This window comes from Melospiza georgiana, chromosome 1 (genome assembly GCF_028018845.1).
Source record: "Melospiza georgiana isolate bMelGeo1 chromosome 1, bMelGeo1.pri, whole genome shotgun sequence".
Classification (NCBI taxonomy): Eukaryota; Metazoa; Chordata; class Aves; order Passeriformes; family Passerellidae; genus Melospiza; species Melospiza georgiana.
This window is the reverse complement of record NC_080430.1, coordinates 90,026,506-90,052,144: the sequence shown is the minus strand read 5'-3', so window position 1 is coordinate 90,052,144 and position 25,639 is coordinate 90,026,506. Positions and strand designations below refer to the sequence as shown.

Sequence of the window (25,639 nt, the reverse complement as noted above, 5' to 3'; positions counted from 1 at the left end):
AAGGGAAGACCTTTAAAATACTTAATAAATTCTAATCTTAATCATATTCATCATTATTAAAATTTGAAATAGGTTGAAGTACTTAAGGTAAGTGAAATAAGAAAACTAATAAAGAGCATGAAACACACTGGAGAAATGGAAGAATAATTGCTAAACTTTAAGAAATCTAAAATGGCCAAACATAAAAAAGCCTTCATTTCCAATAAGCATTTATTTAAAAGTTTTACAATAACTTAATAATATAAAAGTAGGTTTTAAAAATTAATTGAATGTTGAGTGTAGCAGAGGGGAGAGACATGATTAAATACATTAAAACTTCTACTAGTCCTGTCTTTGGTCTTCAGAAACGATTTACGTCTTGTCAGTTCTTGAGAGAGTTGCATCACCTGTCAGCAAGGAGATGTCACTATCAGTGTTGCTGTTAATAATAATTATTAGCATTGTGGTAATAGTAGTTTTTATAATACATAGTGCCTAGAAGTAGCAAGGTACTATGGCTGAAGACACCAACTTGCTCATTTTTGTACAGGCCAAGCAAAAGATTTTTATCTTCCAAGGATTGTGTAATCTAAGCATGAAAGGAAGGATCTCTTTCGTTTTGATTAAAAATTACACACAGGTAATCAAAATGTTTGCCTTCTATTGTTTCATCCTTTTTAAAAATTTTCTGCTAGTGGATGAAAAGAGGTATTTGGATGGTGCACTTCACAATGTAATCTATGTGAGAAAATGGCATTGAAAATCTTTTAAAAATTGAAACTAGTAATTGTGTTTGTATTTTAGGAATTACTTACCTTGACCATGCTGGTTCAGCACTTTTCCCAGAGAGTCTACTTACAGCTTTTACTGATGACCTCAGAAACAATGTTTATGGTAAGTGCAAAGCAACGTTCCCATGAGTCTTCTCAACTTTCCATCTAAATCATTCAAAACTGAGCTTCTTGGAAGAGACCTTCTGCAGGCTTTTTAATGCTGCTGTAGGGTAGTTGAAAGACCAGTGCTTTTACAAAGGAGGCATAGGCTTTTTGTGTCACCCCTGGCTTCATTCTCTGGTGGCCAAAGACCTGTCTATATTGGTAAAGAAGAAAGATCAAAGCAAACATGGCTCTGTTGCATGGCTCTGTTAGGGCGCCAGGCTTGGGATAAAGATATACATTTTAGCTATAAGCACTGTTCATTCTTTGTGGTTTATCTCCACACAAAAATGCAAACCTAGTTTCTTATACAAGGACCAGAATCCAGAACCAACCTCCGTTTCAGACAGAGTCATCACAAAGAACTTATACTGTGACTCAGTCTAAGAATTTTATTAAAAAGAAAGCATAGCTCAAAGATCCCGAGTGAATTTAGGCACAGAATAGGTACTATTAGACTTTGCTCTGCTCTGACTATTAGACTTGGGTGCCTACTCAGAAAAAGGATTGCCAAAGCAATCCTGTGCAGAGGAATATGAGTAAAAGTATCTACAGAATTGTGTAATATCTGGGTTGAGATTTGACTATTGCAGCACCACCTGTAAGTACTTCATCCCCAGATCCTCTGCCTAAACCTTTCATTTCTCTCTGATGTTATTATCTAGCCGAGAATCACACACTGAGAGATTTTTATACAAAGTCAGCAGCATCCATTGTATAAGAAATATTGATACTGTGTGAGACAATTTACATTAAAGTGAGTCATGCTCAACCAGAAAAAAAATATACTGTACAGTATTATGCTGTGAGAAGTCCCATTGAAGTAATCAAATTTCCTATGGTGTGTTACTATATGTGGGTCATGTGTCCTTTTTCCTAGTTTTGTGTGTTTCTTGTGCTCCCTGATAGATGGAACAAAGGGATTCCTCACTTGGGAACTAGGTACCACTGCTTTACAAGAAAATGTTTGTTCACTTCAGTACTGGTGCACGTGTGTTTGTCACCTGGGCAAGCCACTTGAGAGTTTTGGGTAGTTTTCATTCTCCATGTGCCATTTTGTCATTTCCCCCTATTCTTTTTCCTGAATGCTGGCAAGGCTGGGATCCAGAGCATAAATTTGAGTTCCACTACAAATAAGTTTTATTCTTTATAGAGATAGGGGCTTTTTTTTTCCTGTTATAATAAAATACATTGATTTGATTACATTGAAGGTCTCCTACTCAAGTGCGTGCCAGTGATACAAAAATTAACGTTCTGTCACCACAGACATTGTAAAGTGAAATGTCTGCACTCTGATCTTAGTTATTTCAAACATTGGGCTCAACCCTTTTAATAAGTACCATCTGTGTCAGAAAAAGAAAATAATTTGTGAATCAATTGAATGTTTGTGAATAGAAATAGTAGTACTGCCAGTTTGGAGCGGATTTGCATAGTACCTATAATGCTATAGGAGAAAAAAATTGTATATTTTTATTGGTATTTTAATCTAAAATTATAAGAAGAGCTCCAGCATGGTCAATATTTTTTTTTCCCAGTTACCTCTCACACTCTACGGACAGTAAACTCTATCTAAGGACAGTATAGGAAAAGTCATTTAACAAATACAGATGTGAATGAAGGGGGAATTTGACTTGCAGGTTTTTTATTTTCTTGGTGACAATCCACAGGCCCAAAGAACTGCAGTTTAGCTGTTGCATGTGTCAATAAGGGAAAGTAATATAAGTAAGATATAGTTTCACTTCTGAAAATATTTGAATTGGAAATTACAGAAATGGAACATCATTGACATGAAAAGTCTAAGTTTTGGTTTTGAACTCTAAAGTTATTATTTTCAACACCTTCACTCAACAACTTTCAATAGCGTAACTTTTAGATTTTGAAAAGAGTAGCTAATATTGGAGCCTACTGCAGACACTGTGTTAGTATAGCAACTTTTTCCTTATTCCCTTTCCAAACTGTTTTTACATGTTCTCTAAGTATTTGCTAATAGGAAAGTGTGCTGTGTCTGGCTGAATATTGCTTTAATCATTTTTGCTCAAGAAGATAAAATCATACTGTCTTAATTGGTATATATGCTTGTGCTGAGCTGGGCTAAGGTGGCTACTAATTTTGCAATAAAATTTATATTTCAATGAATTATTTGAATTTCAGACACTAAAACCCAAGGATTAATTCTTCTCTCTCATCATGATTGTCTGTTATCTCCAGATCCTGTCTTTTGCTTCTTACCTACTGCACAGATACGTTTATGAATGTGCATTCTGTCTGTAGTTTTTCTAGTATGTTTGTGCATATGCAGTTTCATTTTCTTTTTAGGGGAACTGCCCAAATATTAGTAAGAGATCCAGCTGAAGTTTCTAGGTCTGTCATAATTGCTTTGTCCTGTTGTATGTCCCTTCTCTTCCCTGAGGGGCTACAGGGAATTGCTGTGAAGTATGCACTGAATCTTTATCATCTTTTAGGCTCTCTTGGTATAATACTTTGATGAAAGAGAAATTTAATAGCAAAATTGTGATTAATGATTAATTTCTGTATCTCTTTTGTCTCCTAGGCAACCCTCATAGTCAGAATATCAGCAGCAAGCTGACATATGACACAATTGAGCATGTTCGATACAGGTAGAATAATCTTTATTTCAGATGTTGTATGATGCACTTGATAGTTTTCATTTTGGTTAGGCCTGCATTGTTTTGATGACTTCGATGTGATACCATTTTCTAAGGATCATCTGTAATACCTAAAGGAAACACCTCACTCTTAAAATACAAGGTATTTGGGTATGATCCAATCAAGTCTTGGATCATATCAATTCTTTTCCTCCCAGATGCCCAAATCCTCAAAGTCCTGTAGTTAATTTAGGGCTGTAATACAAGTCCACAGTTTTAATTAAGATGTAGGACTTGGAATTTCAGAAGTGATTATTAGTAAGATGGTATGGTAAGATAGTAAGGTGGGACTAGGTGCAAAGACATGTTAAAATTCAGATAAAATTAAATAGGGTGTAATGGCTTGTGGGAATTTGCAAAAACCTTATGGGAATGTGTACGTTGTTTTACAGCAGGTACTTACTTCCATTGGAGTAATAAAATACCTTTTAAAGCATTTTCAGTATAACTTTTAAGAGTAGAAAGAAAAAAAGGTAAAATTGAGTGTTGGGGCTTCTGGGTACGGGCAAGAAAATGAACTGATTTTCTAAACAAAGTATTCCTTTGAAAGCTCACGATGGAGTGTGCTGAAGGTACACACCTTGCAAGTGATTTGTCATGATTGACACCATGATGAAATATACCACTTAGGCACTTGGTTATTGGTTTTAGGGATTTGTTTCAGAAAACTCTTGCTACTTTGTAAAATATATTTATATCACAGAATATGGATGCTTTGAGTTTATTTCCCTGCTTTTAATGACGCATTTAAGGCAAGTAAAGAATGTAATGGATTCCTATTTTATCGTCTTCCTTGAAAGTAAATATTTCTCCAAAATACATCACAGAATTCAGATCAATAGCATTGTAGTGTTCATAGTTGTAATGAAGAAAATCTGTTTTATACCTTTCTGCTGCATTTTCTCTGACTGTTTGTATGGCAGTGTAAAAAACTCAAGAATTTCTGGTTGGATGCTGCTGCTGGCTACAATCTGTTTCCCCCTTCCCATCACCAACTTTCTGGAGAAAGCATTTCTTTTTGCTTCTGCCACAGCCCTCTCTTAATGCTGTGCAGGATGACAACCTGTTAATGTATGGCCAAATGAAATGAAAGAGACTACCCATGAGTGTCGCAGACATTTTTCACAGAAATCCTTTCTTTCAGATTTCTGCATTTTCTGGGAAGCAAGGGCCCCAGAAAGAGAATGTAAACAATTGTTATCAGCTGCTGTGGAATGCAATAGGATGCACCTGTGATTGGTTCATGTTCCATGTGTACAATATTAGAGCCAATCACAGGGCAAGCTCTCTGGAACACAGGGACAGAGAATTCTCTTGTTTTTAGATTCTTTCTATTCTTAGCTTAGCTTAGCAGCCTCTAAGCTAAGAAACTTCTCTCTTTATTCCTATTAGTATAGTAATAATGTATTATATATCATATATCAATAAATCCAGCCTTCTGATCAAGAAACAAGATTCTCGTCCTTCTCTCTCACCACCCCAGCGACGCACTCAGGTCGCTGGAATACATGAGGAACAGCTGTCTTCAGAAGCAGACACTTACAGCCAGTTACAGCAATACCCACAGTCTGCAGAGTCCTTTGATCAGACCTGTGTGCTCGCATGCAGAGTTAGCATTCTGATTTCCATTTACTGAGTGCTCTTGCAATGTTGCTGTTTCACAGTTCTTCTTATGAAGGCACAGTAGGAAGTGGAACTGTTTTTAGAATAATTACTATTGTACTGTGTGTGCTTTGTTGTTAGAGAGTAAGGAAATAGGCTTTCACTGTGTAAAAACCTAGATCACTTGAAAAGAACTTCCATCTTCAGCATGTTTTATTTTGGATGCTGCTTTAAAAGAGCTTGAGACTTTTTAAGGGGGAATGGGAGATGACAAGAACATACCAATGTTAGTATTGAGGGGGTTTTTGTGTGTTTTGTTTTTTTGAAACGTCCTCTGCATCTGAATGAACATTTTTTGATATTACACCTAATAAAATTTTTCACTGGTCCCTAAAGAAATGCAGCCATTTTTAAACTCCCAATAAAAAATTTAAAAGCATAGTTGTCAAAAAGACATAGTCATAAAAATTCAGGAAGAAAATGCCCCAAACCTGCTGTCAATAAGTCAGCTATCCAAAATGCAATAAAAGTATATTAAAAATCTATACCTCTATGCCATTGCAACTAATCAAAATAAGCAGTATGACAAGACAGGGAGACAGGCAGCTCTGTCCTGCACCACAGTGGATTGGATTTCCTCAGTGAAATTCAGCAGGTAGTTTTGGAAATCTTAAAATTAGTTGCTAGCTTGTAATTTGGTTTTGGCATATGTTGCAGTCTGAAGTATAGCTTTTTTCAGTGTTTGATTCCAAGACAATGTTGGTTTTTTTTAAATTATTTTTTAAATTTGATTTTCCAAAGTGATTGCACAATCAACTAATTAAAAATTAACACCAAACCTAATTTCAGATTTATATTTGCTGATATGGGTAACAGCAGCATTAGAATAGACTTTGCTCATCTGTCAGTGTATGCTGTTCAATGATGCAAAGCTGAGGGATTTGGTTTTACCTTCATATCTGCTTGACAGAGAGAAACCATTCTTAGAATGTGGCTTTGCAATAGAATAACATGAATAAATAACTGAGTCAATGGATGTTTTCTCTGATTTACAAAATTATAAAAAGATGCTTTACCTCTTAACCAATTCAAGTGCAATAAAATTAGAAATAACTATTTTATTCTTTAAAATATTGCTTCTCTTTTCTTAATGTGGGCAGCTGAGTGATTTTAAGCATTGTGCATACTCAACATTAACCATGAGTGGTGCTGAAAGAGGAAACAAGAAATATAATAAACCTTAAATAAATGCATTACATGTATGTGTCCAAAGATTATAGATCCTTTTTTATTACTTTGCTTATGGATGTATGGCACTGCCATTGCTCCACTTCCACACAGCTAGAGAACAGGAGTACAATATCTCTGCATGATGCTGCAGTTAATGTAACTCAGAAATTCATTACACTGAGTATTAAATGACCCTTTTCCCATATGCAAGCATTTTAAAATACTAGATTTCTGAATATTTTAACACATTGTCCTTGTGGATCTTGCGCTTGCGATATCAAATAGTCATCAGTGTCTTCTAACCAGAACCCGACTGAATTTGAAATCTGTGGTATGTTTAAGATATATAACAGGATACTTTTTCATGTATGCACAGTGTTGTAATAGAATTTTGATGTTCATCCTTGAACTTTCAGGTCCTATGAAGTGTTAAGCTGAATAATGCTTTGGGAATTCAAATATATATTTTTAAAAAAGGCCAGAAATTTCAGTTATGATTTTGCTATCAAGCATCTCCTAGACCATGGCAAAATGTAAATTATAGAATTTTGTCACTGAAGCTAAAAGGAGATAAATGGGATCAAGTTAAAATATAAGGCCAAAACATGTCTTTCTATAAGAGCTTCTCTCAAAATATGCTATCTAGTGAGCTGTAAGAGGAGATTAATGAGTACATGGAATCAAAAACATGGGCATGCACAAAACGACTGTAAATGGCTCAGTGTTTTAAAAATATATTTGTTTCTGTGGTAAAACACACAAGTGGTACCAGATTATGCTAAGGAAGCAGTCTCATAAGTGCTCTTTATAATTTCATTTACATTGTATTTTTGAGAACATTTCATGATAGCAAGATAGAACTTTACATTTCTTCTGCAAGCATCATACCTTGCTTAAGAAATAAGTTTCCCTTCCAAGCCTTTCCTTAAGTTAACACATTTTGAAATGGTGCTTTGTTCAAGATAGAGATTTTTTTTTTTAATTCCTGAGTTTAAGTAGTTCCATGTCTGAAAACAGTAATGTTGGAACTGAAACATACATGAAAATGGCTTGACCTTTCCTGCACAGTGAGAAGGAGAAGATACAGTATCTTCTTAGTATCGATTTGTTCTTTTTGCAAAGGTCATTGACGGGAGACCGTATGGATGAGTGACATCTGAGCAGTGCATCTCGCCCTCCTTAGTGACACCCATCAATTTGAAAACCTTGTTTCCAATCTAGGGTGGCTCAGCCCTTTTGCGTGCTTGTTTTAGAGCACCATTTGCAATCACTGCTTTTCCTGATCCCACTGCTCAGTGGGACAACTCTGAAGCCCCACAGTTGGAGAAGTCCAGCAAAAGGTCACCGTGCTCACTGCAGTGATGCTGTACATGCAAATGAGAGAGGCATTAGAAGATAATTAGGAGTAATGGATAGGTTTTTTGGAAGAGTTTAGGCAAAAGGACTGATCTTTTCTTTGTGGTTCACGAAATTATTTAGGCATGCAATTAAACACTCCAAGTGTGCCCCCAGTGAGTGTCTGATGACCCCACTGTGGGCTCTGTCATGTGCTGAGTGACAGCACAGCAGGGGCTTTGGTGCAAATCCTTCTTGTTTTTCCCTCAGCCACACCTAGCCTTTTCTGCAAAGGACTACATTTTATAAACAGTTGTTTCCATGAGTCAATCTATTACTTTTGGAGGGTTTACTCTTTGCAATCTTATGCAAGGTAGTAAAAAGCTTCTGGTCAGGGTAACTGGTCATTTTTGAATGAGCTAGGAGACTGTTTTAAGAACAAGTAAAATTACTTTGTTTTACTTTGGAACTTTGCTCCTGGATTTTCAGCTCTATTTTAATAAATTCATTAATCATTAACTTGATGACCTGAAGCTTTAGAAAGGAATTGCTAGTGCCTTCTGTTACTCTTCTGGTAGTCAGCTGTATACCTTCATATATATAGAGAGTAGCAAATAAAATTGATACATGCACTGTCATGCTTCCTGACTAATCTTTGTTGCATAAAGAGTCAAATCTGGAATTCTTCATTTATTGAAAGAAACAAATTCTTCAGTAAAATAAATTAAAAGCTGGAGGTCAAGATTGCTATTTTATGAACAAAAAGGATTAAATGCTTCTGGGAAATTCTGAGTTTTATTAGTATGGGTGGCTAAAATGTTTTACATTGAGGTCTGAAAAGGACTGGATGCAACCTTTTTTATTTCTTTCTGATTCAGAAAAAAACCCCTCAGGACTCTGCTTTTATAATATGTTTGTGACTAAGCAGTTATGGAAACTAAGTTTAAATGAGATCTTTTTGTGCCATTGCTCTCTAGATAACATTCAGAGTAGGGAGAGTGGTACAGGCTTACTTGGATTCAGGCGCTTGTTTAGTTCTCATTTTTTAAATGCACACAGCCTTGATGCATCCTCAGCTGCTTTTCTGGCAGGGACCCAATGGCCTCTGTGCCCATGGGAGGTCTTTGAAAGGGCACATGAGCTGATGAATGAGATAGTCCAGCTGGAACAAAACACTGAAAAAAAGAGTGAAATTTCTCCGATGAAAATTCCGGGTTTTTTTTCATTTTATCAGTCTCTTTGTCTTTTTCAGGATTTATATGGAAGCTTTTTTTCCCCTCCCAAGGCTATACAATACTTACAGAAGAAATATAGTGTTCCTGCCTCTTCTGGGTGTGCAGCTGCTTTTCCTAGGAAGCAGCATTGTGAGACACCAGTGGATGACGTTTCTGGTGATGTTTGCATTGCCTTGGATGTTCAAGGAGCAGTAACATTGTCCTTCCTGGCTGCTGGGAGCACTAGCAGCTCCTTTGCCAACTCCAGGGGAGCCTGACAACTTCATTAGGGGCTTACATGATTATTTGTATTTCAACTGAGGCTTTTGGAAGACCAGATATTTAGCACAAATATAATTTCTGCCATCCCCTGTGTGCACCTGTTATGCTTGACAACTTTGTTTTGGCTTCAGTGCATTGCTCTTTCTCAGCACAAGTTATGTAGCATTGGAGAGGTGCTCCATCTGACTGAAGTCAAGAAATTTGGAAATCCATCTTCAATTATGTATGTTATTCAAAATTCGGCTGATTTTTTTTCATGTCTTATTTTTTTGAAGCCTATGGACACTTTCTGTTTTGCTCCATCTGAAACTGACTCAATGATCCTGCAGCAAGAAGTGCATGACTGAAAAATTTTAACTTGTGCTGTTCGTACCTTATTTTCATGTTTAAAATCATAACTTTGGGAAATACTAATTCATCTATTGTTTTAGAAACACAGAGATAATTTATTTCTGGGCCTTTTAAAATAGTCTCTAATAATCTTTCTGAGAAGTTAGCAAACCCAGTTTTGAGCTCCATTTTGAATCTTATTCATTCCACTTGCAAAGCAATATGAGTATTTCATTTATTGTTATAATTAAGCTGTTGAGGACACACTAAAACATTCCCAAGGGCTTCCATGGTGCCTGCCATATGTGTCTCAATCCATCTGAAATTCCTGGTATCATTGCTGCCGCAAGACAGTGTTTTGCACTCATCCTTTATTTTCCATCTGAGCCCCTCCTTGCTGCACTTGTGATAGCAGATTTGAGTCCTTAAAAAGTCATCATTTGCACTATGAGTCTTTTTGCTCCCATTCAAAATTCTGACTCCCTGTTCTGACTCTACTTACTGTTCTGTTCCCTTGGCACTTTGGTACTGTTTTTGTTGCCCCCACTGCATGATCCTTAGTGATCAGGACTTTGAATACTTTAAACACTGATATCCACTGAAGTAGTTATATTTTAAAGTTCACCTAAGTCAATAGCTATTAGTGTTGGCTATGTTTTTATTATTATGAATGGGGGATAACTAATTAATGACTTACTATTTAAATTATGAATATATATATATTTTAATTACTAGTGAACTTTTCATCTCCTGAATATAGCAATGTATTCAGGATCTTCTGCTATTTTTTTTCTCCAGAAGCAGATATGATGTGCAAGTAGTAGTAACTTTGGGGTAGATGCCTCTGCAGTGTTTGAATGATTTCATCACATTTCTTTTTACTCTTTTTTCTGATGTAACCTTAGAATTATCTTCTGCCCCTGATACATCAAGTGTAACTATGGCTGCCTTCTCATCTGTGATAATGCCAATTTCCTCTCTGCATTGTTCCAGACTATCTGTAGCTCATCTGATCTTATACACCAAGCAGACACATTTACTTTGTCAAATGATGGCACAAGCCTTCAGCTCCCTTTCTCTAATGAGCAGGTTGTTTACAGCAGCCATGCTTGATGCTGTAGTCCTAACGCTGTTGGATTTTTTTATTGTTTGTTTTTGGTGTTTTTTTTTGATTTTTTTTTTTTTTTTTTTTTTTTTTATTTTGCTGCCCTCTCCGACGTGCTGTCTTGCTGAAATTCTCAGTTAATATCCCATGTCTCTTAGCAGTTTTTTCCTCCCCCCAGCACTGAGACTGCACCTGGCCACAGGCAGTGCCAGCTAGCTCTGTTCATTAAATGTGTAACAGCCTGTTGCTGAGGTCATGGCTGCCCTGATGAAAACTTTTCTGTGGCAAAAGGCAGACAGCTGCACAGCTTCCAAGCTACCCAGGGGATGTGTTAAACACCACAGGGAGCAGAGCCAACGAGCACTGCAGCAGCAGAAAAAACTGAGGAGTTTGGAAAGATGGGCAGTGACTGTCAGGGGGTGAGGGTGTGGTATAACCTAGCCACCTTGACCTGGACAGGGATGGAATAAGTCTGTGTGTGCCCAGTAGGGGTTTTAGGGTGCCAGGTTTCAGGAAACCCAGGTCAGAAACATATCCCAGCTGACATGGTTAAAGAGGATGGGGATGCATGTAACCTTCAGGATTTTGTGTTTCATCTCCAGCTATTACAGAGTACTTTTCATCTACTGTTGATGATCTTTCCCCATTATGAGGAGCAGAATTCTCCCTCTTACAGTGGGTCTTGAGAAACCCATGTCCTTTCGTTCCTACATCCAAATTTTTTGTTGCTTGTAGGCTTTTGTAGTCTGTTCTACTATTAACCCCTTCTGATGTATTTAGGTAGCGGAGACCTGTTTTCATAGGCTGAACAAGGTAAACTCCTCTAGATGCTACTTCCAAAACGCAATTTTCATCCCCCATGCCAATCTCAGTGATTTGTCCTTGGGCTTGATCCAAATTACCCTAATCTTTCTGAAGTGTGTGACAAAATAGAATGGGGTTGTTGAAGTAAATCTTGTAGCCTGGCAATTGAGGGTTTGGCAATTGAGATGGAATGAAAGATTCTTGAAATTGTAGTGTGACCTCAACAAGTGTTCTGGGTGCTATGGGAAGAACAAAAGTGTTGTAAAGCTAAGAAAATGGCATGAGCATTTCAAACAAATAGAGGAAATCTGGTGGCACAATGGATTTCCAGACAGAAAGAAAGCACATCTTTCTGGGAATTCTTCTAGAGTGTAATAAATTTGTTGGAACGTGAGCTTTCTTGTTTGTTTTTGTTATGAAACTTCATGCTAGGCTGGAAGTGATAATGTGATCCATAAACTGGTTGATACTTAGAATGGAGCAAAAGAATGGAGCAAAAATCAAAGAAGATTGTGAGATTTTGTACAGAGAGTTTTTGTTTAGGGGTACCACAATGACTTAAAGAAGAGAAAATAATTTGATTAAACTTGATCACTTTAAGCATTCTGTTCTTTGAAGCTAAATGCACTAACTTTAATTGGTAATTTGAAATAATAGCAAATAAGTACCTAAAACTCAGATAGAACTTTGTAGTGTATGCTGGCAATATTAATCAGTTCCTTCTAACTTTCATTATTCTTTCTATTGTTTTTCTGCTGATTGCATTGATTCAAGTTTCTTACCTGTTTTAAACTTTATTTCTAGTTTGAAGGTTGTAAGCAAAGATGGTGTCCTTGAAATTAAAGACTGCCTTTAAGAAGCAGCACGAGTCATGGTGAAATATGAATGATAAACAAAGAATATGAATGATAAACAAAGCAAGACTTTTAAGAGAACTGTGTCCTTTATATAAAGGTTAATAACACTTAGTGAATCCAGGTTTAATTTGCTAGGTTTTATTAGTGTATTTGGTTGGTGTCAAGGCAGAAGAAAATTGCATCATTGATATTATTGAGTGCCAGCTCAATACCATGTTGTGAATAATTTAGAATTTATTTCAAGCTTTTGGATAGTGAGACTGTTTAGAGGAGTTTGATGTATGTACTTTGGATTTTATGGAGATGCCTTAGTCTTGTAATGAATCCAGTGATCGCAGACAATGTTTCTCAAATGATCTTTCCAACACACAGGTTTTCTCAGCCATCCGCTCACCGCTTCTTTTAGTTTGTCTGTTTTTACCTTAATAAAAGGGTTTAAATTTTCAATACTTTTTTTTTTGCCAAACCTGTCATGTGATAAAAAGGAGATTTTAGACAGATGAAACACTTTTTTGCAATATCTGTGAGTGGTCACAGGACAGATATTTCTGACTTGTGAGTAAACTATGTATGAAAACAGTATTACCTTACAAGAAGGAAAAAAAATGAACACAAAATCACAAAAGGATGGAAGATACAAACAATATTAAAACTGACCTCTGGAATATAGAGCTGAGGCTTCTGTACTAACAAGGGAAGCACTCTGCAGCGGAGGTGTGAGGCACAATCCTAGTTACTTTTCCCCTGCTAAAAAAATTGTTGCTGACCTGTTGGTTCCAAAATCCTGGTTCCAAAATCTTGTATGTTGTTGAATTACATCTTCTTTTAAGAGTGTGACTCTCTGGTAAGCTGGGTGTGAAACTTCCAGTTCAATGACTGTCCAGCTAACTTGCAAAAGGAGAAAGAGATCAGCCTGCTGGTAAGAGCTTGTCCCAAGATGCATACAATCTTGCTGTAAATTCATAAAAGCTGAAAGTTATTTTATTTCACACATACCTGTCTTCTTGTGGAAGGTGAAAACAAGAATCCAAAATGATCTGTTAAACAACAGCTGCCTTGCTCATCTTGCAGGGCTGTAAAGCCTTTAGTCCCACACCAATGCACTGCAAACCCCAAAGTCCCCATGTACAAGTTTGCTGGGAAGTGCCTGTCTGGCCTTCCAAGGAACAAACAGCCAGCCACGTATGTAAAACTTTATGCTAAAATACTTAATGCGAACTCCATCAATACCCTGTACACCATGTAATAATTCAGCAACATGCTTGAGGAATGGTTCCTTCCCAGCAAAAGGTATTTATGGACAGTTTTGATAATTTGAATTTTATCTGCCATCATTTAATAAGACATTTGCAATTGCGGCGAGGGTGTATCTGGCCTGGGGGGTCACTGTTCGGCTAGCAGAGCGTAGGCCGACACCCAGCTGCAATCCAATGCGAGCACCCCTCGGCGTCTGAGGGCCTCGGGCTGTGCTCGCCTGCGGACCGATCTCGGTGCCAACGCGACGGGGAATAAGGAGCTGGACTCTCGATGGGGTCAAGTCAGGTTTACTGCGCAATCCAAGATGACAACCAGTGAGAGACCCCGAATGGGGAGAGGTGAAACAAGGTTATAAAGGGGTTGGGTGTACGAAGGAGGGGTATACATGTAACCAATAGGTGGAGACTAGGGAGTGAACTTATCATGAAACACAGCGTAAAAGAAAATAAGCATAAGGCAAGGGAGGGGCCCCGGGACCTCAGCCAACCACAACCCCCAGAGAGGAGAAGATTCTGGAAAGCTAGGAGGAGTGGGGGGTGATTGACTGGGCTCAGGGAGGAGAGAAAATCCACATATAAGGAAATAAAGGGGGAGGAGGAATTATATAACTTAACTGACAGTTAATGCCAATGGCGGGAAAACTGGGAAGGGCAAAACCATTTATATAAAACGGGGGGAACAATACAAAATGGGGGAGCTATACAATAAACTTAACAAACACACTACAACATACAATAATTGTTATTACAGCCTGCCTGGTTAGTAATGTCGGTGTTACCATGCTTTGAAGGTGGAATGAGACCAGTTGATGGTCCTCTGAAGTGTTGTGGCTGAGACAGTGTATGAAGGCAGTGACTAGGCAGAGCCTAGATTGAAACAGACCTTCTAACTCTTCTTGGTCATGTTCCAGCTATGTAAAGAATGTGCTACCAGCAGGTTATTTCTGCATTACTGTCCATGACTCCAGCACAAACTGCCTGTGTTTGTGATGAGCTCAGTGTGTTGCAGGTCAGCTGAAAGGAGTTTGTAAATCTTTCAGCAGCAGGTTACCTCAGCCGAGGAAATAACCTACAAAACCATGGTATAATTCAGCTAACCAGACATGCCTTAACCAAAATAGGTAGGGGCAGTGCCTCTCCTCCCTCCTACTTGGCTGATAAAATGGCTTAGATGAAGGAGGGAGGCCTCCAGCATTCCAGGAACACTTGTCAGCTGTCTTGAGTGGCTGTCATAGTAAATGGTATGCTCTTGCTTGTTGTAGGTCTCCTGCTCTGCCCTTTGGGTGGGGGAAAGTTCTGTGTTAACCTTACATATGCATTGTCTGAAGGCAGTGCACAAGGGTAACTTTGTGTCCTTGCTGTGTGGGACATAGCCACAGTGATGAGTTAATGCTGCTTCATTTCTGAGAGGAAAATAAAATAAACTGGTTTACTTTATAGGCACACACACAGGCAAGATAGTTTTTCAATGCCTTGAGCCATACCTGTGAAAATTTAAAATCAAGGTTATATCATGCAGCTCGCAGTAGAGGTTCGGATACAGAAGACTTCATCTGAAAAACTGTTATAAATGGAACTCCGCAACGAGTTAAGTTGCCCAATTGGAATTTATTAATTACAGCAAGCATAGGTAATAGGCAAAGCAGCGCTGGGCGACAGGGGAGTCCAACTCCGCCAACTGCCGCACCCAGTATCTCACAAGTTCCCTTTTTATGCTAGTCCGTTTCCGTAGACGTGTTCTTCCCTTGGCGTATGCTCCAGTTGTTGCTAGGGGGTCGTCTTCTACCCTCTGGTGGTCGCTGGATGAAGGCTTGAAGTCTTTCTCAGGCCTGTACTCTTGACTTCGGAGCTCTTGCCTTCTTTATATGGGGTGGTGTTTGGCTGGTTTCTGTTTCTCGGCTAGCTCTTCTTAGTTCCTAAAACCTTAGCCTTTCGCATGGTTAGTATTTGCGCAATACGTGGTTGAATTTAGCAAATAGTAACTTGATATATATAATTTTTAGGTTATGCGGTTATGTATTTCTTAATCATATGGTTGACCATGTATCTCTTAATCACAATCATACGGGGCTGACCATGTATTTCTCAATCACATGATTGTCTATATCGGGGTTTAGTGAACAGGGCTATCCGTTACAAAAACCATAGAACATTCACACTCTGCTGTGAGTTTATCTGACCGTGTTTGCCTGTTTAAACATCTAAATTGGAGGGGATTGCCATAGCAAATAGTACTGGCATTTAGCTTTTCTAATGAACTTCAGAATGAGTTTGATGAAGTATGCTTTTAGTATAAATTGGAGTTAAGCTGCATTGTGAAAATGTGGTATTATAGGTGGTATTCTTAACAATGAAGTGCAAATGAAATTCTGTCTGCTTTTAATTAAATAAGCACACACTCCACTGAATTTTGGAAATTTAATTCTCTTAATCTGAAGTCTCAGGCCCTGAACAACTATTATAATTTGAAAGATAGTGCTGATATATTTCAAAGCTTTTTGTGTTCAACAAAATACTCCTGTTGTTTTCTTTGGTAAATTTCGGGCCCCTTTGATTTCCTCAGGTATTTCTTTTTCAATTGTGTGAAAAAGAGCTGAGGTAAATTTCCCCCTGGTTGTAGCCCAGGAAAATCAGAGCTGTAAACACTTGAGCAACAACAATAGGGCTAAAGCACCTGGTATCTGCTGCTGGAATCTGGAATACCGAGAAGGATTTTGCTTCTGGCTGCACCCTGTGGACAATGCAACGAAGTGTGTTGCTGTAAATAAGGAATTCATGCCTGGCAATTCAGAGCTGTCACAGGCCTTGCCAAGTGGAGAGGGATTGATCACAAATTCTGGCTGGGTGTCCTGCCATTTTTAAACTATGTAGCTGTGATAAGATGCTAGAAAGCCAGTTGGCTGACTAAGTTCCTATAGAAGGGTCATAAGGCTTAGAGGAGGGAGAGTCCCCTGACAAAGTCTTCTTCAAGATGTAATAAATTCACACTTAGCAGTGCTAATTACTTCATTTTCAGTGTTGTGAGAAGGTGTGTACACCAAATTGAATAGGAACGGAGAAAGAGGAAAAATAACTGTCAACATTCATGTAATATTGAATACTGTGCTTTGAGTTACAAGTCTTTTAGAAAAATTAGTATGTGCTTCATCCTTTTTCTCCTTAACTTTCAGTATCATATGATTCACATTGCTACAAACAAAAAGCAAAGATGGATATAGAGTCCTTTAAGGATAAGAAATACAATTTTATTTGGCAAGAGTACATGATAGGAAGCAAGATCTAATTAATTAGCTATTATGTAAAAAAAGAGTTGCTGCTTCTTGAGTTTGGAATAGTCAAATTTGAATGTTTCACTGGAAGGGGGTTTTTTGCACACAAAGACCTGCATTCAAACTGTTTCAAAACCATTTATAATAGGGAGCAATCTTTTTGAATATGTTTATATGTGGTTTATGTGTTTTGGAGTCATCTCAGTTTTATTTTCACAGCCTAAAGTATTTTTTCACCTCCATTATAAGTAATTTAAAACCAGCAGCATATATATATTTGATATGTCACTTGCTTGACTTTCATTTTCAAGTCTAATTGACGTTTACTTGCAAAGAATTTGAGCTATCAAATCACTAAAACCATTACTGTAGCAGAATCACTCCGCCTTTAGGGTATACTTATATTTCTACATTAACAGATTTGTGTTTTGTACCTATATAATGAAATTCCCTGTATAAAACTCAAACAAGAGAAATGGAAATTAAACACTCTCTTTTTGTTCCCTCTTTCTAGATGTAAGAATTTTGCTCATGTGGCTATACTGACTTTTTATCATATACCTGACCAATATAGTAACTATGGCAGTAGAACTAGCTAAATATGAAATTAAGCATTTGGGAAAACAATATTCAAAGTAACTTTTCAAGAATTCGGAGTTATAGTGCACAATTAACAGCTTAATGGACCTTTAAATTTTCTGAGATGTTCATTTTAAATGAGACAGATTGCTTGGCAATGTTTAATAAAAATTTTGATTACATACAGTGTATAAAATGAAGACTTTGAAATTAGGCATGTTCAGAAGCAATTTCTCTCAAGCATACGTGGGTTGCTACAGAAGGAGAGCGTGTGTGAACTTGATGGCTTAGAATATAGTCACTGAGGTTCACAGCATATTGTAAGTAATTTAAAATTTATGAATGGCAACTCTCTGTGAAGGTTTAATCACAGCAAAATATAAGTGTTGTTAAACTTGTTTTTACAACTACAGTGAAAGAATTGCCCTCATGATTTATTCTTTGTAGCATACAGATCAGTGTCACTTTTTAGAAGGAAAGGAAAAAAGCAGCAAAGCATTATTTGGTGAGCAAAGGTCAGCAGACTTACCTGATGGGGCATTCTGTGTTTGAAGACAGCTTTTAAGGGAACTGTGAGATGAGTTGTCACGTAAATAAAGCTCTACCAGCTTTGGTCACGTGCTGTTACTGTCTCCCATGGGCTCCTTCCGTGCCTTTTCCGGAGGTACACCTCTGGTACCAGCAGACTGGAGCTGCTGGCAGTCATTTGGACCACACCAAATGCCAAATGTGGAGCTGGAGCAGTGGGGACACACACATGTGCACAATACCAGCTGTGGTGAAAACAGTCATTTTGGGCAGGCAGCAAGGCAGGCAAATGGATGTGTTGAAAACCAGACTTGCAGCAGCTCATGATAATAATGCCTGTGGCACGTGGCATGGCTCAGGTCCCTGCTAGGCTGGGCTCCTGTCTCTGAGAGTGGAGCTGTAAGATGGTGAGTACTGCCCTGGAACGTGGCCTCTGTCAGTGCTCGGACTGGATGTTCAAATTGCTTGAGGCTTGCACTGATTTGAGGATCTGGGGCTGGAAAATCCAACATTCTGGCTATCACTTGGTAGAGATCAGCTTTCTGAAGGCTTTGCATAAGGAAATTTTGTTCTTGGCTGGTCCCATACATTATTCTCACTGTTAATTGTGCCAGAGGAGTTGTGGTAGATGGATTTTGGCTATTTGTAGCTTCAAAGCTTTCGGGTCTAGCACAAGCAAGTGTGTTTCTGAGGAAAAGCTACTGATAGAATGTAAAGAAGAAAATGAGAATCCTAAATTCTTCCTAGAAAATTGTGAGAAGATTATTATTGAGTTATGCAACAACTTAAGGTCCATTAGACCTATTAGAAAATTAATACATGTACCTCCATGCATTGGTAGTCTCACTGCCACTAAACTTTCTGAACTTACAGTGTTTATGACTTGTTGAGCGCAATCTGTTATGCTAATGGTGGTATATTTGCTTATTTATGTAGGTAATTTTAAATGGAGCCTCTCACCATTCTACTAGGTGCTTTGCAGAAAAATTAAAAACATAAATTGCATAAGCTACCTGCAGTGGATACAGTAAGCTAGGGCTGCTGATAAAAATGACCACAAAAGCATATAGCTGAATTCTCCGAAACAAAACTACAAAGAGAGAAATTGATGCAAGTCAGGAGAGAAGAACTGCTAGTCAGATGCAAAAATTCAACAGTGAATTTCTGTACTTTTTTCTGGATCCCAGCAGCAGTTTGTACTGAGCCAAATTGACTAATGGACTAGAAGTAGGATTCTAACAAATTTAATCATGTATTTTCTACATTTCTTGATATGAGTGTTTCCTCCCTTTTCCTCAGGCTCTCCACTCTAGATATGTTCTTACGGGTTTGTCTGCTGATTTCATAACAATGCAAAGGGATTATTATGTTTTCTTTCTCCTCCTGTAGGCAGGTGATTTGACTACAGGAAAGAGCTTTGTAAGGCAGAGCAGCATTATATGCAGAACCCTGGTTTTGTGCTCTTTTATACCTGTGTAATGTGTGTGGTGTGCCTAGAAGGCTGGTAATGTAAAGGGGAAAAAAACCCAGCAAATTCAAATCTGTGGGTGGTAGGCTACTGAGAAATAAAACTCTTTGGTCTTTACATATGCAATTCTATTTCTGAGAGCAGAAATAGGAGCAGACTGAGATGAGAGGCCCTAAAATAATTTTGAAAACCCCGAGGGCTTCTATAGTGCTATGTGGCTGCCATGATTTTATTTTTATTGGTTATATTTTTCTCCATTTCACTAGCACACCTTTTAAACCCAAGTTTTATAAGAAATTCTGGTTGAGAAGTTTTTCAGCCATTTTCACATCCTCTTAATGCTGGGCTTCGCATTTTAGGACTTAGGACATTCTTTTCTGTCCTCATACTTCACGACGTGAGAGAAGACTGATCTCATACTATTATTGCCCAGAGAAGAGTTACACTTTAAGAAGTAAAGATATACTGCCATTCATCACTGTTTTCTATGGTCTTCAGTCTTTTTCCTGCTTGTTTGGTATCCAAAGTATTATTTTCTCATTTCATAGACTGCATTGGTTTTACCTGACTGTTTTAACTCCTTGGCCCCTCTTCACTGATTTCGCTGTCAGGCACTTCACAACATATTTTCCAGTTAAAACAAAAAACAACTCTATGAGCTCACTTATATCCTGACATTGTCTATGTAAAATAGATTGTCAGATCAGCCTTGCTTATTCTTGAAGAGCTGCTAGAAAAGCAGCAGCCTTCAAGTTCTTACCTGGTGCCTGCCTTGAAAAAATTTGAAAAGCTTGCTTTGGACATGAGAATTGTGCCATGGCAGCAGATGTTCAAAAGTACTCTACATAAACTGCTAACCTAGTAATAACAAGACAAACTCAAACACTGGAACAGAATTTAGGATTCCAGCTTTTTTTGCCTCCATGGGACTCTGGGGTCTTGCATGTGGCTCTCTGTCTTATGTCTGCAAAAAAACTTGTGTCTCTTGGGTACAAGAGGAATGGTGCTTGTATTGACTGTGAAATTGTGAGATTGTGGGTGTTAAAGCCCACAGCTGTGACTTCCGCTCCCAAGAGAAAACCTGACACAGTCTCTGTAAATATTAGGAGACTTGTGGTATCCCCCTTTTTGTTTTTGAATGCTTCTGGATTGACAACTACTAGTAAAGAGCACTGTAGCTTGTTATTAGGCTCAAATGAGCATTTTGCTTGACTGCCTGGCTTGGCTCCTAAGGGGTGACATATAGCAGCATCCTGCTCACTTTTTTTCTCACTGGATGTAGTTATGTGAGTCTATTTCAACTGCAGCTGAGAAACTCAATATTTATTTTTTCCTGTTCCAGCAGTCTCTGAGACCTTTTCCCCTCAGTTGTACTGATCTGAAATTTGACAGCATCGTCAGGAAGAGCTTGAGGTAGAGATCCTACCAGAGGTTGTGACGTGGCATAAAGTTCTCCCTATCCCCCCAAAAGGCTGTAATTACCACTGGGGTTTGTCTTTATGATCCTTTGTGAGTTTTTATTGTGCTGATTTGCTTCTAACAACAGGACAGAAAAGCTACACCAACCGCAGAGAATTGAGTTTGGATAATCAGAGGCAAGGGAATGTATGAAGTAGAAAAATATGAAGTACATCCTATGCAAGTGTGTCTAGCATGTAGTCGCCAAGTATATTTTCCTAAGCAGTCTTTTCTACCTGATTTGGCCCATGGGTTTGAAACTTCACTTTTTTTTTTTTCCCTGAGGGTGCCACTAACCATTGGTAAAGAGACTTGGTCCCTAAACACCTCTTTTATCCAATTATTATTAGTTATATGGAAAAGAAGTACTAAGTGGAGAAAGAAGAGGCACATTGTGTCTTTCAGCTAGTTTATGTGATACTGGAGTTAGCATGAGCTTCCTGGTCTCTGTCTTGCATAATAAGAAACTGTGGTTCATTTTTTAATGGGGTTTTAGCTGTTCTGGGGATTCCTTTCATCTTTCCTAGGGTGTTTGGTCTTATCCTTTGTGAAACATGGAAAACAAAGCCACAAACACGTGTGTGTTCAAGAAAATCCATTCTCCCCAAACCTTTCCTTTTCAGCATTTGGAACAGTTACCTGTGAAGTTTTCGTACTGTAGTAATTGCACAGACTCATAATACTGTGAGAGAGTTGTACCCATTTGCAGCAATTGCAATATCAATGTGAATTTTCTTCTGCTTAAGTCACTGGAATTGGTTTGCTGCCAAGCACAGTGCACTGTTCTGGTAGAATGTTTTATGCCACAAATGTCTGTAATATCTAAAACTGTTTTTCATAGTGGATAAATAAATTGATGTGGTGTCTGGGTTTTTATCCAGTGGGAATTGATCTGGACTTTTCTTCCTTTTATCACCGATTTTGAATTTAATTATCTACATGTAAGCATCTCTGATTGATCACACAAAATAAATGCCATGCAGCTTTGAGCACAAAGGATTGGATGGTAGCAATTGCACTGTTTACATAATTTTGTAATAGCCATTAGTCTGTGTATATGAATTATGAGGGATCAACATCCTTCATGAGAAATGTTCACTTTGGTTTTATAGTCTGTTCCACATGCACAAAGCCAGAGAATCTGTGCTGCTGCAAGTGGACTCTGATTTCTTTTGCTAACTTCAGTTGTCAGAAAGTATTTCTACAAAGCATGTAGTTTGGACATGCTGTAAGAGGTAGACTATTCAATTTGACTTTTGCACTGCAATCTGTGCAGGTGTTATGCATTTTGGGATGCATGAAGGTATGTTGCCAGTACCAATATCTTTTTCCTCTGCTCTCCTTATCTTTTGTAAGCTCCTCGTAGGACTTACCCTCTGGACCCTTTACTGCCCTTCTCTGGACCTCCTCCAAGCCTTCAATGTCAGTCCTGACCTGAGTTTTTGTACTCTACAAGTTGGTCAGTTTAGTTACCTTATTTTGACTATCTCAGGTTGAGAATGGTATCTAAGGTAGGTAGCATAAATCTACTTTTTTAGGGATGACTAGTTTATGTTTAGATGTTAAACTTAGATGAAGTGATTCCAGTCCCAGAATCCACAAAGCATTATTTACTGCATGCATTTCTGATGCTATAATTCTATTTATAGAAAAAAAACCTGACATTTTATTAAATGTCTGATCCAGAATTTGGTAACCTTTGTTATGCAGAACTTTAGAGCAAAAGAAGAAAATGAATATAAGAAAGGATTTTTTTTCCAATGATAGGTAGAAATGATTGAACCAAGATTGATATTGACAGCTGTTTTTACTGTTGTACTTCTAAAAGTGGCAAAAATAGTCACTGTACTGTGTTGCAGTAACCTGAGGGAGGAATGACTTGTGTAAAACAGTCTACTTCTGAGAAAAACAAGAAAATGTAGAATATTCAATGCAAAGCTTGTCTGTGTTTTTGGGACACAGTAATCTCAAGCACCATTACTGCTTGTTAAGGATCAAAGACAATTCATTGCAGTCAATGGAAACCATAAGAAGTTGGTAGATTTAGGACTACCCATGCCCCCTATGATTCATGGGGGAGGAGAGGGGGAAAACAGGGCTGTTCTTTGTCACTGCATTTCTTTCTCTTCCAACTCTGGGACAGTAAGTTTTCCATAAGTACAAACAGCTATGTTACGTTTAATCTTAATAACTAAAGTACATATGAGTGGAGACCAAACATAGTGCACTCTCTGTCCTTCAAATGTTACACAATTGCCACATTATTCAATTTGGAGTCTGACTTTAAAAAACCTTTTGCTCAGAAAATTGGGAGTCCAGCCATTTGTTCACAAAAAAACAGGGTGTAACAAAGAAGGTCTAAAACTAGTTTTGTTGCCCTTCACACAGCTACTTAGAGTTTTCTTTTTCAGAGGCTGTGAAATAACAGTTAGTCAGAGAAAATATAATTCTCAGTGCAAAGCTGATGGTTTAAGTAGTGAGATGGGAATATATGGTGGTACCATGCATCCCTCTGCTGAATAAGTGAAAATGAGAAGAGCTCTTAGTTGCAGAAGCCTGTTCATTGGGTTTTTTTCTGTGCTGTAGCCACTTCAGGGGAGAACAAGTGGTGACAGCATCATATCTATGTGTTAAAAGGGTGTTCCTTAGCTTCTTTTGAATTTAAAGATTTTTTTTAACAATTAAAATAATTGGAGAAATAAAACTGTTTATTGAATGCATATACTAGAAAGAAACTTGTTAGACAATCAGACACTGTTATTTTCATATGCAGTAACATATAGCTGTAAAGCTTTCCCACATATTAGAATTGTGGCAAGAGTTTAAGATATTTTAAAATGTTCTTCCCTTAAGAGAATGTCCTAGACGGCTTTGTAAGTGGTGGTATAAGATGAGGCAAAGGGCTATAATTTTGCAGTTACCCTTAACTGTACAAGCCATGAAAGGGTAAAATTTTGCCCCAGCTCTCAACAGTGCAAGATGGACTTCGGTGTTAAAGATTAAACCTAGAGGTCTATCTGCTCACTTCTTATTTTCACAAACACCTTCCTCACTACAAATTAAGCCAGTGGGTATGGGAAAGAGGAAAGATAACCTCACCTGTACTGGAGTTCCTCGCATTGTCTTAGGGCTACACCTCAGCCAGTGCTAATTAAATAGGGAAAGCTTCAGCGAAATGTTTGATTTGCACAGGACAGTCCTCTTATCAGAAGCAAAGAAATTGATATATATAATGAATAATATTCTATCTCTGTTTGGGTCTATTTAAAAACATTTCATTTTTTGAGAAGTCTGGGAAGAAAATTAAAAGAGGGAATATATTTCTTACCTACAACCCCCAATTATTAAAGGAAAGTATTTACACATATGAGTGTGAAGGAGCCCCAGCTACACTGGCAAAATGTGGAATACAAAATGTTGCAAGGAATTATAGTCTCTCCAGTATTCTGCCTAATTAGCATTAGGTGTGTTTGTGCATGTAAATACAACCTTCCCTTGTGTATACTTTGCTGTTCACACTCAGAATTAAATTCATCCTTCGGACAGCTACTAATGTGCCAGCTGCATTGTTAGTACATTTAATATACTTAAAAACATTGTAAAACAGGAATGCACTTCAGTGAATAATAAGTACTGGAGAGGAAGGGGAGTATGTTGGTTGTAGTCTCATTAACATACATCTGCCTAAGGTGTTTCTTCTAGTGGTTAAATGTGGTAGTGGCAGAGTGTTGTGGCATTGGTGGTGATCCACCAATGCAGGTTTAGGGTATGTGTGAAGTTGAGATACAAACCAGAAATATGATACTGTAGATAATATACTCAACACAGCAGTGCAAAAGAAACTCAATATAGAATGATAGAATCTTAGAATGGTTTGGGTTGGAAGGGCATTTAAAGGTCACCCAGTTCCTACCCTCCTGCCATGGGCAGGGGCACCTTCTAGAACAGGTGATGCAAGCCCCGTACAGCTTGGCTTTGAACAGTTCCTGGGCCCTGGGGTATCCACAGCTTCTCTGGATAACCTATTTTAATTCAGCAAGTGTACACTTCAATGAGTTACTGAAATTTAATTCTGTTACATTAAATCCTCCAAACCTGTATAGACATTGTGCTACATAATTAAAACACTATCTTGTAGTCTTAAGTGAGGTTTCTGTATTGAAGCTGCTTTGCATTCTGTAGCTTGCTAGGTCAAATTACTTTGAAGTAACCTGTTCCTTCAGACCTTTTTGAGATTTTTATATTACATTGTCCCTGGGATGTAGCACAAGATACTCAGTTGATCATTACTGTCATTGATAATATATCTTAAAAGTTTGCAGTTTCTAGATTTTGTTATATTCCAGGTATTTCAAATCTTCTGTGAGATTATTGATTAGCAACATTAAAAAATCACTCACATTAGAAGTTAGAGAGCTAATCATAGATTTGGAGTTTGCAGGAATTAGAATTCTTCTTGATACACCGAATTATGTGATGCTAGGGCTCTGTTTCAGCTTCTTGGAACCTTTTTTCCTATGTGTAAAATGTGAAGATAATATCTCACTGAGTTAGAGAGGTATTTTGAAGCTTAATAAGGGGATAGTTCTTATCATTGTAAGATACTTGAGTGGAAAATAATATATTAGATTTAATTTTAAAAATATGTACAGCCAAACTATGTCACAACAAGTGTTATGGAAGGAGTGTCTCTTTCATCTTTGGGCAGTTCAAGACCAAGGTTACAGATTGATGTTTTATAA

The 25,639-nt window shown here is 37.9% G+C and overlaps 1 protein-coding gene across 1 annotated transcript in view; it reads left to right on the top strand.

Moving 5' to 3' along the window:
• Positions 1-25,639, top strand: part of MOCOS (molybdenum cofactor sulfurase) — a 206,811-nt gene that overhangs the window by 26,626 nt on the left and 154,546 nt on the right. The window contains exons 2-3 of the mRNA XM_058031943.1: positions 784-873; positions 3,466-3,532. Coding sequence (XP_057887926.1) covers positions 784-873; positions 3,466-3,532 — 157 coding nt within the window. The remainder of the gene's footprint in view (positions 1-783; positions 874-3,465; positions 3,533-25,639) is intronic.